The 16833-nt window shown below is 48.1% G+C and overlaps 1 protein-coding gene across 1 annotated transcript in view; it reads left to right on the top strand.

Annotated features, from left to right (window-relative positions):
- faf1 (Fas (TNFRSF6) associated factor 1) overlaps window positions 1-15279 on the top strand; it is a 94051-nt gene extending 78772 nt beyond the window's left edge. The window contains exons 15-19 of the mRNA XM_023821370.2: window positions 83-171; window positions 4657-4737; window positions 5028-5105; window positions 7933-8148; window positions 14209-15279. Of these exons, the coding sequence (XP_023677138.2) occupies window positions 83-171; window positions 4657-4737; window positions 5028-5105; window positions 7933-8148; window positions 14209-14292 (548 nt within the window). The 3' untranslated portion in view covers window positions 14293-15279. The remainder of the gene's footprint in view (window positions 1-82; window positions 172-4656; window positions 4738-5027; window positions 5106-7932; window positions 8149-14208) is intronic.
- The last annotated feature ends 1554 nt before the right edge of the window (window positions 15280-16833 follow it).

Below are 16833 nucleotides of genomic sequence, written 5' to 3'. Positions count from 1 at the left end.
TGTCTCTATGGCTAAAGACCATCCACACACGACTGTCCAACTGGGGTGTTCCGATCGATTAACCAGCCTGTCCTGTCTCAAGGGAACACAACGGTGGATGAGTTGATGATGAGGCTAATGGGGGCTATTGAGATCTTCACTGCCCAGCAACAAGAAGACATCAGAGATGAGGTGAGAGTGCTGGAGAACCACTCAAGGACAATGAGAAGAAAGCATGCTGGTGGATGTGATGGATATGTTTGTCATGGCCTGGAACTTCATGGCGAGTCATCTTGCATTCTTTCGGCATATAGTAACCTTCCCTCATCCTCTCCGCATATGTTCTACCAGGGATGTACAGACTCCTTTCTTTGCACTGTAGCCTATCGGCTGTTGGGGAGACAAACTGAACCGGAAGCAAATGGCTAGTGAGCCTTGAGGTATTTGCGGTAGCTGTCGGAGCAGATCTGCTGAGCCTTGAGGTGAATGAGTCTCCTGACACCTCAGGGGTGGGGGATGTATTCTAAATGAGATTGTGAGTCGGGAAGGGTTGCAATGTCCAGCATATATTGCGGCTGTCATTGCTTTGTGCTCTCAGACCGCTTAGACCCCACAGCCATCGTAGACTCCAAGTTGTTGTGGGGCCTTCCCCTCCTGTCTGGAAGCTCACCAGTGGGGACAGTGTGTCTTCTGTGTAAGTCCTGGGGCCCCAGAGATGATCCCAGAAAGTAGACGGGAGGCTTAATATGACCCGAGAGACTCTGACCCTAACCTCCTGAACTTCACACTTTGTTTTTCATTTCAAATGTTCTGGTAAAATTAATGTTTTTGTTTCAATATTTGTATATCTGGGTCCTTTTTTTAGAAAATGAAGCATATTAATCTTTAAAAGTTATGGAATGCATCCAAAATCTTCAAACAATGCTTTGAAAGGATTATTTTTCTAAATTTATACTGGTAGTAGGTCTAGGCTTCGAATTAAGACGTTATCTTCAAAATATTTTCTTTAACATGATTTTGTAAATGTTCTAGCAAACTAATGGACTAGTAAGCACAACTGAACATCGGTCACATGGCAAAGCAAGAATGTTATGACGGATATGGGGAGAATGCCGTTTTAGGTTTTGACAACTTTCTGCAGATTCCTGATTTGTTCCTGTGCTGAGAGAGCACCCGATAGCTCTGTCAGAGAGCATCCATCTGTTATCAGCCACTTTACATTCTGCTCACTCCATCAGACGTAAGATCGCTGGCTCTGATTGTCGGACTATCATGGATTTGTTTAAATACTTGAGTGACCTTTCAGGGCACAAACTATCGCCATTATTAAATGTTTTTCCTATGCATTGATTGCAGAATGAGAGGGGAATATTGACTGCTGGGAAGTAATTATTACCTGTGTTATCCTTGAGAAAGTAGAAAACAAGATTAATTAGTACATTGTATATTTAAAAATATTGAACCCAAATTCACTGCAAATAGGAATATTGAACAGATGGCAAGATTCCAAGCTTCCATTCATGGGAGTTTAATCAAATTCTGTATTTTCCCATCAATCTAGATTGATTCGTTTAGTTATTTAGCTACCTATCCTTCTGTCTGGCTGCCTTCTGCTGTGTGAAATGTTTGTAGTGTCCTGTTTAAGTAAAGTCAAATTGACATATGTTTTTTTTTTTTTATATATATATATGCTTCAGAAGTTTAGACTTCAGATACCAGGAAAGGAGTGTGAAACAGTACAGAATATTACCATTATTTTTGTGTTTTTCTGTACTTTCCCATGTATATTCTGTTCAGTTTGCAATAGGTTTGCATATGATTTTTTTCTGATTTAATCTTAGGTTGGAGATTTTATGGGTTTTTCAAGTGTGATGCACACTGAACATCAACGTACATCTCCCCCTGCCAACTGTCTCCAAACTTGGTGTGATAAATGACGTTTTATATCTTGTCAACCACATTTTCAGTCATCTGTGCCTTTTGGACAGCAAGTGATCTTAGCTGAAAATCGAATTTCCATCAGTGTAATAAATCAGCATGAGTCTATTCTGCTGTATGACGATGTCCTTGCAAACTTGGAGAACAAGGGCTCTTCATTTTGGAAAGTTCAGGTTACCTGCAGCCCAAGGGTGAACTTGGTGATTAGATACGGCTTGACATCCTGGTTACTTCAGGACACATTTTTAGAGGCTCTGCCTCTGTTAACCCAATGTTTTCCCAAAATGAGTCAGTGGCAAGCAGTAATGAGATGAGAAAATACTGAAGTTCTTATCTGAAAGGGGACCTGGGGGTTGTGTGTTTCTTATGAGTTAGAATGGTTGTAAGTAGTGTTTTGCTGTTGGGGTGTTTTTGGTCTGTCTTGCGTATGCATTATGGAAAAATGCGTATGCATTTTTATGGAAAAAAAAATTAAATGCTGAAAGTGCATCAATATCAAGAACCTCATAAAGAGCTGGACAAACCTTTGGCTTCAGAAGAATTTCAGTCCTTCCTGGAGTGCTGTCATACTGTACATGGGGGGGGGGGGGTGTTGAAAAGCCATCATTTCATTGAGGGATGAAGGAAGTGAAAATCTTTATCACATTCCCAAACTTCCCGTAAATGTCCAGGATGATTGGATCTGGTGAATCGGGAGGCCTTGGTAAGTGTTGACTTCATCTGGGTGATCATGAAGCCAGGGTCCAAGTTTGTGCTCTTGACACCATGTGTCTTTGCACACTGACCTTGAATATAAGTTGGTTCTGAATGGCAGCACTGCCATATATTCTAGCCTTACAAAGCTCACAATGTACATCTTTTGTGGAAACTGGGTCACAGACTTGGTGATTCAGTGCTGCTGTAATTTTGAGGCTGTGCTTTGTGCATTTCTGTCGTGTCTTTCTCTGTCTGCGTTTGACCTACATTGTCATGATTGGAACATTTGTAGCAGTGTTTCTAATTGTGATTTTGTGCATCCCTTTTCATGTCGGGGGTGTGTAGTGTACATTTGTGGGGGGTTTTATGGTTGGCAGGGCTCAGACTTTGATTTCGAAGACAGCAGAAGTTCCCAGGAATCAGATGCTTCTTACAAATATAACTTGAGCCTTTTGTTTAAGCAGAAGTGCAGAGATGCTTCCATTCTGGTCTGAATGGGCTTGACTGACAGTTGAGGCAGAAATGCTGTCAAGGCACTCACACACAAGATGGACAATGAACTGGCAGAGATACCTGGAAGCAACAGCTCTTTTCATTCCCGCTTGCATGGGCGTGACACAGTGTTTCAAAGTGAGCACGGTGCATGGCACGGTTCCTGAGGCAGCACCCTAATCCATAACCCCCAGGAATGTGAGCCACTCCGGATCCCGTCCTGCATGTGAAATCCGCTTCACGGCTCTGTATGGCCTCGCCCTGAATTCCTTTGCTCATCCTCTTATCTTCTGATTGCATTTCATGATGTCCCTCATTTTAGTATTGTTTTTTATGCTTTTTACTTTTTTGCTTCCTTCATAGTTTGATTTTGGGGGCCCCCTTTTGGATAGGAGCCCCATCAGCACAGCCCTGTCCCCTCCCCTCCTCCCGCCTGCCATCCCCTGCCCAGACGGAGGCTTCTCCTGTGTGAGCAGCTGATGTCAGGTTATTGCAGTGGGCTGAATTTCAGTCACCCAGGGCTGGTGCCATGTATTTACAACACCCACAGGGGGCGCTGGGTTAGCGGGGCAGGGTACGAGGTGCTCATGGGAGGACAGGTCTGGGTCCAGCTCCTCTGTAAAATCTCCCAATTGAGCAGCTCAGCAGCTGATCTGGAGCGACCCATCCCCTGTCTCGCTGACAGCTGCCCGACCTCGTGGTCACTGGATGAAGCCGGGCTCTGCAGACGCGCGTTGGCATTCTGATTACATTCCTTTGTAATTGACAAGCCCCCCAGGGGCTGAGCGGAGGCCTTCCTCGCTGCATCTGAGGGACCTCGGCATGGCACTCTGCCCTGAAGGGTGTCTCTCTCTGTCCCAGACTACGCTCTGCTTCCCATGTGGGAATTTTCCCAAGCAGCCAATCAGCCCCTCTCTCCCTCTCACCGTCCTGCCAACAGTTGCCCTGAGATCTAAGAAGACACTCTTCTGTTTTAACTTCCCCACCCCTTCCCACCATCTCGTTTTAGCTCTTTAGAAAGTCTCACGTGGCCAGTAGGTAGGCAATCCGCTGTGGCCACTCCCATATTGGGGCCCACTGCACTGGGACTGGAGCCACTCCCGCTCTGGATCCCGCCGCACTATGGCCGCTCCAGCTCTGGGGACCCGCCGCACTATGGCCGCTCCCGCTCTGGGGACCCGCCGCACTATGGCCGCTCCCGCTCTGGGGACCCGCCGCACTATGGCCGCTCCCGCTCTGGGGACCCGCCGCACTATGGCCGCTCCCGCTCTGGGGACCCGCCGCACTATGGCCGCTCCCGCTCTGGGGACCCGCCGCACTATGGCCGCTCCCGCTCTGGGGACCCGCCGCACTATGGCCGCTCCCGCTCTGGATCCCGCCGCACTATGGCTGCTCCCGCTCTGGGGACCCGTCACGCTGGTGGCCACTGTTCCCTGCAGCGTGACTCCACAGGAGCAGCGGTGCCCCCTGTACTCGCCGTGCCATTGATAACCTGCAGAGGGTTGCTGTGTTTCCTCTAACGAGCTTCATCTTCCTCGGTTGCTGCTGCAGGATGAGCGTGAAGCCAGGGAGATGGTGAAGCGAGAGCAGGATGAAGCATACCGCCTGTCACTGGAGGCTGACCGCAGGAAGGTGGGACATGTTTGTATGTTACTATTTGTTTGTTAAATGTTGTTTCTTTTGTAATAATTACTTGTTCTTAGTGTGGCTACTTAGTAGAAGTGAAAAGAAGCCAGGAGAAAATGATCCCTGTATGGGGCGCTGGACAGCTGGAGAGCACTTCAGATATCAGCTGTCTTGTAAAGGGCCCTGCTAATGACAGACTCCGCCTGCTAAGGGTCTTATTTGGCCCCTCAAAGCCACATCCGGTGCCGGGGCCCTGGCTGGCTAAGACCTTAATGAGCTGCTGTTTGGCATTGCAGAGGGAGGCCCAGGAGCGGGAGGAGGCGGAGCAGGTCCGCCAGGAGCAGATCCGGAGGGAGCAGGAGGAGGAGCGCGAGGTGAGCTCTCAAAAGCGTGTCGCGGGTAAGCTGGCGTGGCAGTGGCATGCGGACTCAGGTCTCCAGTAAACATGCCTTTCATATCACCTGAATGATGGTTTAACGTCAGGCCCCTTAATGCAGCCTCATCAAAGGTAGGGGCCCATTAGGAGCCAGGCTACACGCTGTGTGCACGCGTATGTATCAGTCCCTTTGTCAGATCCAACAGTGAGTAAAGTGGATAAATGGCCACAGAAAGCTGGCAGGTGTTTACTAAGCGGGGAACAGAGGGCGTCTTGGGCGGGCTGTCACATTAGTCAAACATCCGTTATCAAAGAAGAGTCTAACTTTTAATTGTGTTACATCGCCGAGGCAGGGTCCCTCACTTCCGGAACAAAAGCCCCCCCCCGGGGTCACGCGTGAGGGGATCGGGCCCAGAGATACACACGCACACATGGTGCACGTGGGTGGGGTGATGGGTCACCCACACCTGTTACACCCGGTTGGACTCCCCCATGAGCTCACCAATCATACCGCTGTTTGCCGTGTGCAGAGAGCCGTTCACGTGTCACGCTGGACAAAGCCACCACACCTCCCCGATCATCCATACCAGCGCTCAACCGAGGTAATGATTCTCCCACCCCCCAGGCGGCGCCAGCAAACAGCATGACTGAGAACTTCTCCGGTTTCATCTGTGGCCAATTATCCGCGCATTGTACAACGTTCAGGCCTGGGTTTGAGGTTTATTTTAGGGCGAGGGCTAGGAGGACACATAGGGACGGTTTAGGCATGATCGGCTACCTCGGTGTGGAGGTGCTCACCCCGGGAACGCTGACCTGTGGAGAGCGTTGCGGAGCTGTGACTCGCCGATCATGGGGCTTTAATTAGCATGTCGTCACTAACAGAGGGCCAGAGCGAAAAGCGCAAGGCCTCCAATCACAGATCCGCGCGGCTCCATCGTGCCATGCTAAGCTCATGGTGCTCTCTACACACAGCTCAGCAGGGAGAGCGCAGAATCGCAAATGGCTCGTTAAACCCATCGGGGCTGCCAGGCAGCTCGTCAGGCGGTCTTCCTGATTATTTTTCTGCACAGTTAACTTTTGAAGATTCCGGTGACTCTGCAACCAGGGAACGCTCAGGAGGTGGGGTGGTGGAAATGTTATGGAGGGTGCGCTTATATTGTCAGGGGTGCGTAGAAATGTTTACGTTAAGCAGGTGGTAGAATTCACAGAGATCTCTGCCAGATTGCAAAATAAAAGTCTGCTGAAACCTGGTGTGTGTTTCTCCATGTAGTGTGAGGCCCCACACAGAGGCTGCTGCTCGCTGTTGTTTCAGGGCACGTGCCAAGGTGGCCGCACTTAAAATGAGCTCTGCTAACAAGCAATCAATACATCTTTTAATTGTCTGAAAACATTACTCTTTAACATTTATAATCTGTTGCGTAATCTGTTTACTAATAATGTCCATCAGTTTTTTATTAGATGGGTGGTAGATCTGTTGTTCCGTTCCTCTGTTTGACCTTGAGCATGATTCCTCCTTGAGCCTCTTCTCCTTTGGCAAGGGGACAGACCTCATGGTGAGACAGTTAGGAACTTTTGAGAGCTCAATCTTTCCTGACTGGAGGCATAACTGGTTGATCATTTAAACAGACAAAAGAGCCGTGTGAGAGAACGTGATGCTGGATATGGACCTTTCTGATCAAGCAGCAGAGGAGTCCTGGATCTGGGTCTGTGTCTGGGCCTGGGGTTTCTCTGTCTGGACGTGGCCTCTGAGCCGCTTTACTGTCAGTGAGAAAAGTTGGCGGTGCGGGATGCACCATAGGTGGTGTCCGTGGGGGGATCAGAGATGCACCAAGCTTGACTTGTGTTCGGGGGGGGGGGGGGGACAGCTGACTCATCTCTTTGATTCAGAGAAAAGCACCTAATTTCTTTAACGTGGTTAGCGAGGTCCCGTAACATCTGACACCTCCAGTAAACAGCCCCTCCACGTATCCTAATCTGACTGGGTTGCTCCATGGGTTTAACTTGGCTGTACGTCTGATAAAACAAATACAGGTCTACATGACAACGATTATGATGATGATGAGGGCAATAGCAGGGAAGCGGCAGATGGGAGGTGGGGTGTGTTTTGGGGGAGCAGGTGTCATTATTTCTGCGTTTCAGGTGCGGCCCCTTCAGGTGCTCGCTCCTCCTTTCCTCTGACGTTCCCTCCTGTGGTGAGAAGGTACTTAGGAGTCTCTTTGTGTGAGTCGGCCCACGTCCGCAGCGGTCCCTGGTGGGGCTCTGGCTCTGCTCCTGTCCCCTGAGGCCCTTTACGTGGCCCCGCCCGAGGGCCCCTCGCACGCGTGCTCACCAAGATGGGAGCTGCTAATGAGCTACTGTTGGACACTTTTATGAAATATAATTGCATTACGGTTGGTAAATAAAGCCGGCATGTGTTGCCACAGCATATGCTGCCAACTGTCAAAACAGGCAAAAACCACAGAGGTGCTGCTCTGCGACATCAGCGGCCCAACTCATTCCCGCCCTGTAGGGGGCGACCCCTCCTCGTTCCCATCATTATAAATAAATGCATCATAACACCTGCAATGTGACTGCCCTCTTTGTCATGGCATGCTGTGTTATTGTTTTATTTTAGCCTTGCCCCGGTGAGTATCAGCTGCTCTGTCGAAATCGGCACCCGGCGTGTATAATTACAGCATTTGCCTGTCGGGGTGTTGCTTTAGGGTTCAAAGGACAGCCTATATGCTTGGTTTGGTACACTGGTGCTTTTTGGCTTGGAAAATGGAGCGGGTCTTCATTGGCTCAGCATTAGCCCTTTATCTGTCTGACTACTGCTGCTTTTCCAGGCCATCCGGCTGTCACTGGAGCAAGCGTTACCCCCGGAGCCCAAGGACGAGAGCGGCATGGCCGTCAGCAAGCTGCGTATCCGCACGCCCAGCGGCGAGTTCCTGGAGCGTCGCTTCCTGGGGAGCTGCAAGCTGCAGGTGCTCTTTGACTTCCTGGCCTCCAAGGGCTTCCCCTGGGACGAGTTTAAGGTCCTCACCACCTTCCCCCGCAGAAACGTGAGTAGGCCAGCGCCCCGCCCCCTCGTTAGACGTGACCTCGGCCGCCTCCGCTATCTGCCAGTGCTGACGGCGATCGTTAACCCCCCATTCCCCCTCCCGCATTAACAAATAACTTTTCTTTCGCGATCGAGCCATGAGACAGACGGCTCCTTGGAATCGGATTGTAACATCTCTGCAGGAAAATGTTCCTTGTAATAATTGGGTTTTTAATCCCACCAGCTGACTGGAGTTTGTTGCTCATCGGCGTCCCCTGTGTGTGGAGAGTGAGACTGCGGGGATGGTTGGACGCTTGCAGTTTAATTAAAAGCCAAGGCGAGCTAATGAGCACTTTCTGTGTGTGTGTGTGTGTGTGTGTGTGTGTGTGTGTGTGTGTGCGTGCCGGCGAGTGTTTTATTTCTATCCACAAGTGCATTTATAATTTGGCGAATATTAATTAGGAGCCCTGTATGCACAAAAGAGCACTGGTTACTTAAGATACAGTCAGCAGTATTCACCTCCGTTCCCCCACACCCTCACAGCGCTGCTGCTGCCCTGGTAATTAGAGGCAGGGCTGGTACACTCGCTGGCATGTAGCTAATGAGCATCGCTTTAACTACCTGGTTAATTAGACTTGTTGGAAATAATATGGGCCTTCCATTAATCAAGAGAAGTGTGCAGGCCTGCCCAGACAGCCTGCTTCTGTGGTCCATGGGGAGTGAGCATGTGTGTGTGCATCTACGTGCTCGGAAACATACACACACACGCAGGAAAAGGCAGTACAGGGTTTCCACACGGATGCAGCATGCCGGACGTCCACTGAATGAGAGTGAGAGACTCGCTTTATGCCGGCAGATCGTTCACAAGCACCAGCAGCAGTTGGCGTCCTAATTTCATTAAAACCGGCCTGCAGATCGCCGGCACAGTGTCCCCAGGCTCGCAGTGTAACGAAGGATTAGCGGTTGTATGACCAATTCCCCGCATTGCTATGAAGGACGGCTTTTGGCACGCCGGGGCCCGGTGTCTGCCAACGATAAGGAAGTAGCTAAGCGAGGCGGCCGGGGACAGGCTGATCGGGCTGTTTGTGATTCCCTTCCCTGAGCTGGGGTTCCTCTCCGTCTCAGTCCTGCCTGCCCGCCTGCTTCATTCTAGTGTGGCTTTGTGTGGTGAGGGCTGTGGGGGGGAGGGGGGCAGTGCAGACCTACTGGGTTCTTGGCTAGGCCTCTGGTATTTTCTGTGGCTCCCAGGTAAAACATCTCCGGGTTGCTCAGAATTGGACAGGCACCACACCGGACAGCTGTGTAGGACAGGCACCACACCGGACAGCTGTGTAGGACAGGCACCACACCGGACAGCTGTGTAGGACAGGCACCACACCGGACAGCTGTGTAGGACAGGCACCACACCGGACAGCTGTGTAGGACAGGCACCACACCGGACAGCTGTGTAGCTGCTGAGGACCCATCATGCGGTGTGTGAAGGTTTGTGCCAAGACGGGGTTTAGCCTTTCAGGACAAATGGAGTCCTGAAGAAAAGGTCGGCTCCAGCGAAAGCAGGTTATGTTCTGATCCTGAAGCAGATTTCTGAAATCTTCTGCAAGCAAAAACACGACGCAGACTAGCTCTGTCCTTAACAGTAGCGGCTGTTCTTATTTTTTCTCGATCGAGCTGTCAGGCCTTATGGAAGAATTTGGCGGCTCTCATGCTGAGTGGAAGCAACCAGGTTTTGATTTTTTTTCCCTTCATCTCTCCACCAGGCAGAGTCAAGGTGTGTTCCCCCCCACTCATTTTGACCGGCGTGTGCGTACCCACTGTTTTCTCATGACTGCTGCAGCTTATGAAACAATGCTTTCAGTCAAAAATGAGGAACGTGTGTCCCTAATCAGCCTGACAGATTACCCGCCATGGAGCCAATATACCGTTTCCCTATTCTCACGTACACAGCACTCATCACACAGTGCCGGTACCGAACCGCCAGCTCCACACTGTTACTCCGTGTTGTCACTTCGCTCTGTTACTCTGCACCGTTACTCCACACCTCACACTGATGGTGGGGGTGAGCGGGGGGGTTTGCTTTTGTGTTGGTGTGGAATAGCTCTGTGACCAGATTGCTTTTCTGCTTAAGAGGAGCTAAAAGCCCAGCCCTGCTCCCCCGGGAGCGCAGCCCCATTCAGCCCCCAGCTCCGTTTTACGCCCCGGCGCTACGTGTTGTCGTCATTCCTGGAAGCAGATAATGAACTCCCACTGTTTCAGTAATTGGCCGAATAAACACTTGACAACAAGATTTTAAAACAGACGAGCTATTTGGTTTTAATTAACATGGAAACTAAATGGCTTCATCAAAGAAAATCATTATTGCAGCTGCGCGTTGGGGAATGTTTGAAATCTGCCTCTCTTTGCTTCCTTTGTTTTTATTGTCCTTTTCGGTATACGAGTCACTTCCACACTGAATTCTTTCCTTTTTTTTTTTTTTTAACATGTTAATTTTCCTGCTTTAATCATGGTTGAATCCCATGAACTCGCTTTTCTGACCTTATCTTAACTCATACTATTTCCAGCATTTCTTCTCTTCAGATTTCACCTCTGACTGTACTTTTAAGATGCACAGTTACCTACATTTACCCTAAAAATGGAATCTTCTCTCAGAATCAGCTTGTTTGCAGGGATGTGGGGTTTGTTTGCTGCAACACCAAAGCACCCATCCAGCTTGAGGAGGCCCCACAGGAGTCAATGGAGGGGAGGGGAGGGGAGGGGAGAGGAGAGGAGGTAGGCTGGCGGGAGGACCAGGCCTCAGGTCGCCGGTGCCCTGTTCTCTGAGCAGTGGCCGGTGCTAAAACAGGCCCTCTTTGCTGAGGTGACATGCAGGCCTGGTCATGATGTGGAGAGAGGATCTGTTCACCAGGCACCTGCACGCTGCCGGCAGAGATGGGGTGCCAGTCCGAGCGGCCAGGGAAGCCGGAGCACCTAGACGGGGGGGGGGGGGGCAGAAGGAAGCCACTGAAAAGAACAGCTTTGTTTATTGACAGATGCTGCCGCTCTTGCGGCTCCTTAATTGGATGACAGTGTAAACAATCGCCAACGGCAACCGGCTCTGGTGTCAGCGTGGCATGTCGGTTTTGATTCCCCATCCCGTCCCGTCGTGTCTCTGTCAGTGCCCCCACCACACACAGATACTTGCACCTCCCTCACTGGTGCCCCCCCACCCCAATCATACGTTCCTCCTCCAGGTCCTGCCGGTCTCGCTCGGCTCATTAGCGCAGCCCGCCTGTGCCAAACGCCGGTGTGACAATGACGGAGAGGCGCTCTTCCTCCCTGCTTGTTTGCAAAACACCGTAATGTCATCTGTTAGCGCCCGGCCCCCCCCCCGGCCTCCGTGTCACCCTCTCCCCGCGCTGCTAAGTCACGCTGAGAGGCCAGCCGCCCTAATTGCATGTTAATCTAAGTGTGGCACAAACTATCATGGGGCGAAAGGGCGCCGCCCCCACATTTAAATATCGTTTGTTATGATAAATGTGTGGGGTTTTCGCGATAACGGTGAGTGCAGTGAAATAATTGAAATAGCGTCCTGATGTGTTATGTAGCGTACAGTTAGTAACTGAATGTTGTCAGTCTGAGTATTCTGGGATGTTTGGTCAGTCGGGGCTTTGATTGTGACAGCACATGCATCGTTTGCGTCATCACGCCCGAGCCGTGGGGTGAGGGGGGGGCTTAAACAAGCCCAGTCTGTGCGGCACGGAGCTGCCTGCACTGGAGGGGAACTCAGCGAGGGGTGCAGTCACAGAGGGGAGCTAGTGATGGGTGATGAGTTTGCCTGATGCTCTGTTCAAACAGTTGTGCAAGCAGTGGAGAACAGCAGCTTGGACTGGCGATTAATATGTTTTGACATATGATACATGAAATAAGAATAGCATGAAACTTCAATCATGGCTTTTGATTTAAAGTAAAGAATATGCTTTAGACATTTGATAATAGTGTGCTTGGCATACCTGCGGACACTGGGATTCTGTTATCAGGAGCTATTGGTGTTAAATGACTAGTGTTAAACTGGAGTTTTCCTCTCATGGAGAGGATGGAAGGTCCAGGGTAGCCTTGCTGGGTGGACTCCAGCGAGTTAAGCTCTGGGTCGCTTCTGATATTCTGATCCTGCAAAGTCTATTTCTGGATCCCTCGTAGCCAGTAATTTCTTGAATGTTTGAATGGTTGTTTCCTTTTGCCATGCATGATGTCCTGAAGTCTTTCTGGTTTGGCCAACCCATTGGGATGGTGAGTTTTGGGTGTCTGAGTCAGGCTTTGATTCCAGACCTTTTCAGGTTTGTGGTGCTGTGACCTCATCAGTCACCATAATAAAAGTCCCTCCTTTTTCCTCAGTCCCCCATCCGGCTGGTAAGGCGCGTGTCATGCTGCAGGCAGGAGCGTGCGCTGCCCTCAAAGGCACCGGGGTCTCCGGCCTCTTGGGTCTACGGCCTCGGCGTCGTGACAGGCCGCGTCCTGCTTGTTAATTAGCACTGCGGTGGCCATAATGGGGGCTAATCTGTGGGTGTGACCCGCAAGAGGCAGATAAGCCAGCGCGGGCGAGAGCACAGGTGCGGGGCAGCAGCCTATGTAAGGCGATACAGCCTGGCGATTATCGGGCTTTACCTGGGTATCCGGAGCTCGTGTAGAACAACACCAATGGCGAGCTTGTTAGTGGAGATAGCTAGATGATTGTGCACGTGGGTGGCAGCGGGTGGCGGGGGGGGGGGCAGAGTCGCTTTAGTCAGTCATGCTACATGCCAGACCAAACATAGTGTTTCATCGCCTGACGCGTTGCAGGTTTTTCTGAATTAAAATTGCATTTCTTGGTGCCCGTGATCCATTTTGATACGTTTGCACCTGTGCCCCCTCGTTTCTATGGCTGAGCGATTCCAGCGTTAGGGATGTGACATTTAGACTCATGTTGGCAAACAAAATGCTCAGAGTATGGACAAACGTAGCATCAGTGAGTCAATTTGCATATCTTATATATTGACAAATTCTCAAAATTCATATATTAATTTACATTATATATAATGTTTTTTCAGCATTATGGATGTTATCAAACGGACAGACTTTTATGGGACACTGGATTTTATGCAAACTGAATTTTAAAGATAGTAAGCATTATATGTGTAACATGAAAGGCTTGAACACAAGTGTAGATTTATGGGTGTAGATGTATGGGTGTATCTGATGCAAAAAGGGTGCAATTTTAAATGATCTGAGCAGTTGCATACAGTGAAATATATCACATAAGTGAAGATTTTAAAAATATTATCTGTTCCTGTGCTCATGACTTTTTCCCTGGTAAGGTTGACCTTTGCATGGAATCGCCCAGTTACTTCTGACGGTTAGCACTTGACCAGCACAAACATGGCCCAAAGAAGGTGTCGGAGCGGCCGGCCAGTCTGCTGGGGTTGCTCCGGGTGAGAGTGACCCTTAGGAAAGCAAATATGAGGAACCTCTGAAAGAATCAATGTCCTGGAAAGCTCAGAGCTCCGCTGGCGATTGGCAGCTCAGCCTGTCAGGCCAGCACAGTGACCGCAGACACGCATTTCATGACACTGCAGACAGTGTAAACTTGCACTGTGTGTTTTACCAATCTGTCGGACTGTTATCACAGTAAATGGCTGTTTTATTGACATTATTGGGTCATTTATCCGGTAGCTTATCCTGGGGAGTTTGTTAAAGTACTTTGTACGTGAATTGACACAGCAGTGTGTTATTGTAACACTAAAACAATTTTCTGCTCTGGTCGGAAAATTGCAGCTATTTGATGTGAAAGTGAAGTCATCTCATATAAATTTGACTATATGTATATTTTTAAGATGTTTCTAAACATTTCTCTTATAATTTTGTGTTATAATTATCCCATGAAATACTTAAAGAACAGATGGTTTTTCCTTATAGAACTGCTCTGTTTTTGAGCCATGAGCTTATCCTTGCGCTTAGCAGTCAGTTGACCTCACTGCTGACCCCATGCTGTCCGAAGCTCAGTATCGGCCAGTTGCTGTCTCTAACATCAGCATTCACCCCATGTCTTGTTTTCTTATCTCTGCCCTCTCAGATCACCCAGCTGGATCCAGCGTGGACTTTCCTGGAGGCCAAACTGTTCCCTCAGGAGACACTTTTTCTGGAAGCCAAGGAGTAGAGCCCTTTTACCGGGGGAGGAGCAGGCTGGCGGAGCAGCCAAAAAAAAAACCCCGGAGTGGATCGCGTCTGCACTGTCTCTGTCTCTCTCTATCTTTCTCACACACAGACACATGGACACGCATACCCACAACAGCGCCCCCAACAGGTGTGGCTCCACACAGCACCTCACATGCAGTATGTATGTGCATACAGACGTGTACACAGGCCGCCAGGCATGCAGTTGACCACACACTCCTCACTTACCTGCCGTGTCTCTTTTCTCTGTCCGCACTCATTAAAAAGACTTTCCCACAAAAAGCTTTTTAGATGTTTTGTGTGTAAAGGGGGGAAAAATAGAAAACAAAAAACAAAACAGACCTTTGGAGGATGCTGGACTCTTGCCACTGACTTTAGGCTCCATGATTTTTGACCAAAGGACAGGCTCACCCATTGCAACCTGCCGTCACCCCCCTCGCTCCCCCCAGCATCGATTACCCTGGTTTTGCTGTTAATGCCATGTCCACCTCGATTTTTTTCCCTGTTTTGAGTTTAGTTTGGTATCCATTATATAAAATTTGACTATGTACCTGCGTGAGCCATTCTCTCTCAAAACACACATGCATGCAACTGTTATTTTGACCTAATTTTAAGCTTTGTATTATGGAAATTATTTTCTAATTTATGTGTAAATGTCAGTTCAGATTAGCAGAGCTGTTCCCAGCCTTCATTGTTTTAGGTGGACTTTTCAGGGTAGTCTCTCAGTATCTTTTTGCCTTCAAGGACTATGTTAATATTTTACACTGAATGAAATCCAATAGTTATTGCATATTTATTTTTTAATTGTACTGCCCATTTAAAACTTGTCCTCCCTTTTTATAGAGTGTTCATAAGCTGTTTTTTTTTATTTAATTTTTTTTTGCCAATGCTGTGATTGTTAATACCATTATTGGATTCTTATAATTGCCAGCTCTGAGTGTAAACATTAAAATCTACTCAGGATTCTTCAGTTGGCCTTTGGGATTCTTCACGGTTCCAGCTTTGCTCTCTGACCCACGGAGGGGTGCGACAGCTAAACTACCATACGAGACTGTTGCTTTTCACCTGTCGGTATTCAGACTGGGCAGGTAGCTCTGAAGACAGCATATGGCTTTGAACTGCTGCTTTTTCAGTTCTGGGTCTGCATGCTGAAATTTTCATAACTGCAGCAAGAAGCACCTGCAACATGCACTGAGGGGACAGTTTCAGACAAATAGCATTTGGTCTGGAACATCTTTCAATAATTACACTAACATGGTTAATTGTTAATATATTAACAAAACTACACGTAATATTTTACTTGTTTAAAATTTGAGTTTAATTTGTCGTTTTAATTCAATGATTTTAAGGATTAATATAAAAAGATTAATATACTAATATATCAGACGTGTCAACAGAATAAAACTCCAACATTTTCTGGCCATTTTAACTTTTCAAATACAGTGGAAGCCACTTGTAGTGACCAATTGCTTATATGGGTCAAGAAGCTTGGGACAGAATCATTCCTGTACAAATAGTTTAAATAATTAGTCTTGTAGTAATCAAGTAGTCCTCTTAAAGGGTTAATTTTGGGTCTTTTTATACATGGCAACATGCGGAAATTAATTATGGTTATTTTATTTTTTTTTACTGGCCTACTTTGCCTTGCAGTAACCTGTCTGCTTCTGGCCAGCTACCTGCTGCGTGCACAGAAAACTTGACGGGAAAAAGAGTCATTTTCTCTCAATGACGAATATACACTCATCAAATCTTATGCCAAAAATGAGCCACCAAGATGCAACAGCGAAATTGCAATAAGGTGTATTTTATGAGCAGTACTGTACTGCATTATAGAGTATTTGAATTATACATAATTCAGTAATTTAATTTGTACGGTACTGTAATTTGAAACACGTTTGAAACAGCTGTACTGTATTTTGAAACGGTCAATAAAATTCAGTAAATAGCATTGCTGTCTGTTTTAATACCCCATGTTCATGTAGCCTAATAAATATACAGATATCAATTAGTTGATAATCAGCCAGAGACATAAGGGAAAAATTTGGTTACAATGATCATCCGGTTATAGTGATCACTTTCACCCAGGCAGACATGATCACTGTAAGTGGTTTCCACTGTAATTGCCTTGGTGGATAGAATTATTCACCGTTTTTGAACTTGTTATAAATTTCGGTTATAATCAACACTGTATAAAATGTTCTTCTGAGGGCCTGTCTTCTCCAGATTTGTAGATTCCTTCCTACAGTGATCAAGCCGTTGGTTATCCCTTCTTAGAGTGGCACCCTTTTCTATTAATTTCTCTTCTTTTTGCTTGAGTGAGAGTGTCCAGACACTTGAGTATGAGCTAAAATGCTAATACATCAGATAGAACTATAATACTCAAATGTCAGCCAGAGGTTATGTCGTTAGATGTAGTGAATTTGTTTCAAGTTAATTTGACATTTCTGTAAAGGACGCCACTGTGAATCAGTGCTGCTGGCTGAGATGCTAAGCACCACATGACCATATGACGCAAAAAGGATTT

This window comes from Paramormyrops kingsleyae, chromosome 15 (genome assembly GCF_048594095.1).
Source record: "Paramormyrops kingsleyae isolate MSU_618 chromosome 15, PKINGS_0.4, whole genome shotgun sequence".
Classification (NCBI taxonomy): Eukaryota; Metazoa; Chordata; class Actinopteri; order Osteoglossiformes; family Mormyridae; genus Paramormyrops; species Paramormyrops kingsleyae.
Note: the sequence above shows the minus strand (reverse complement) of the source record. Positions and strands in the feature narration are given on the sequence as shown.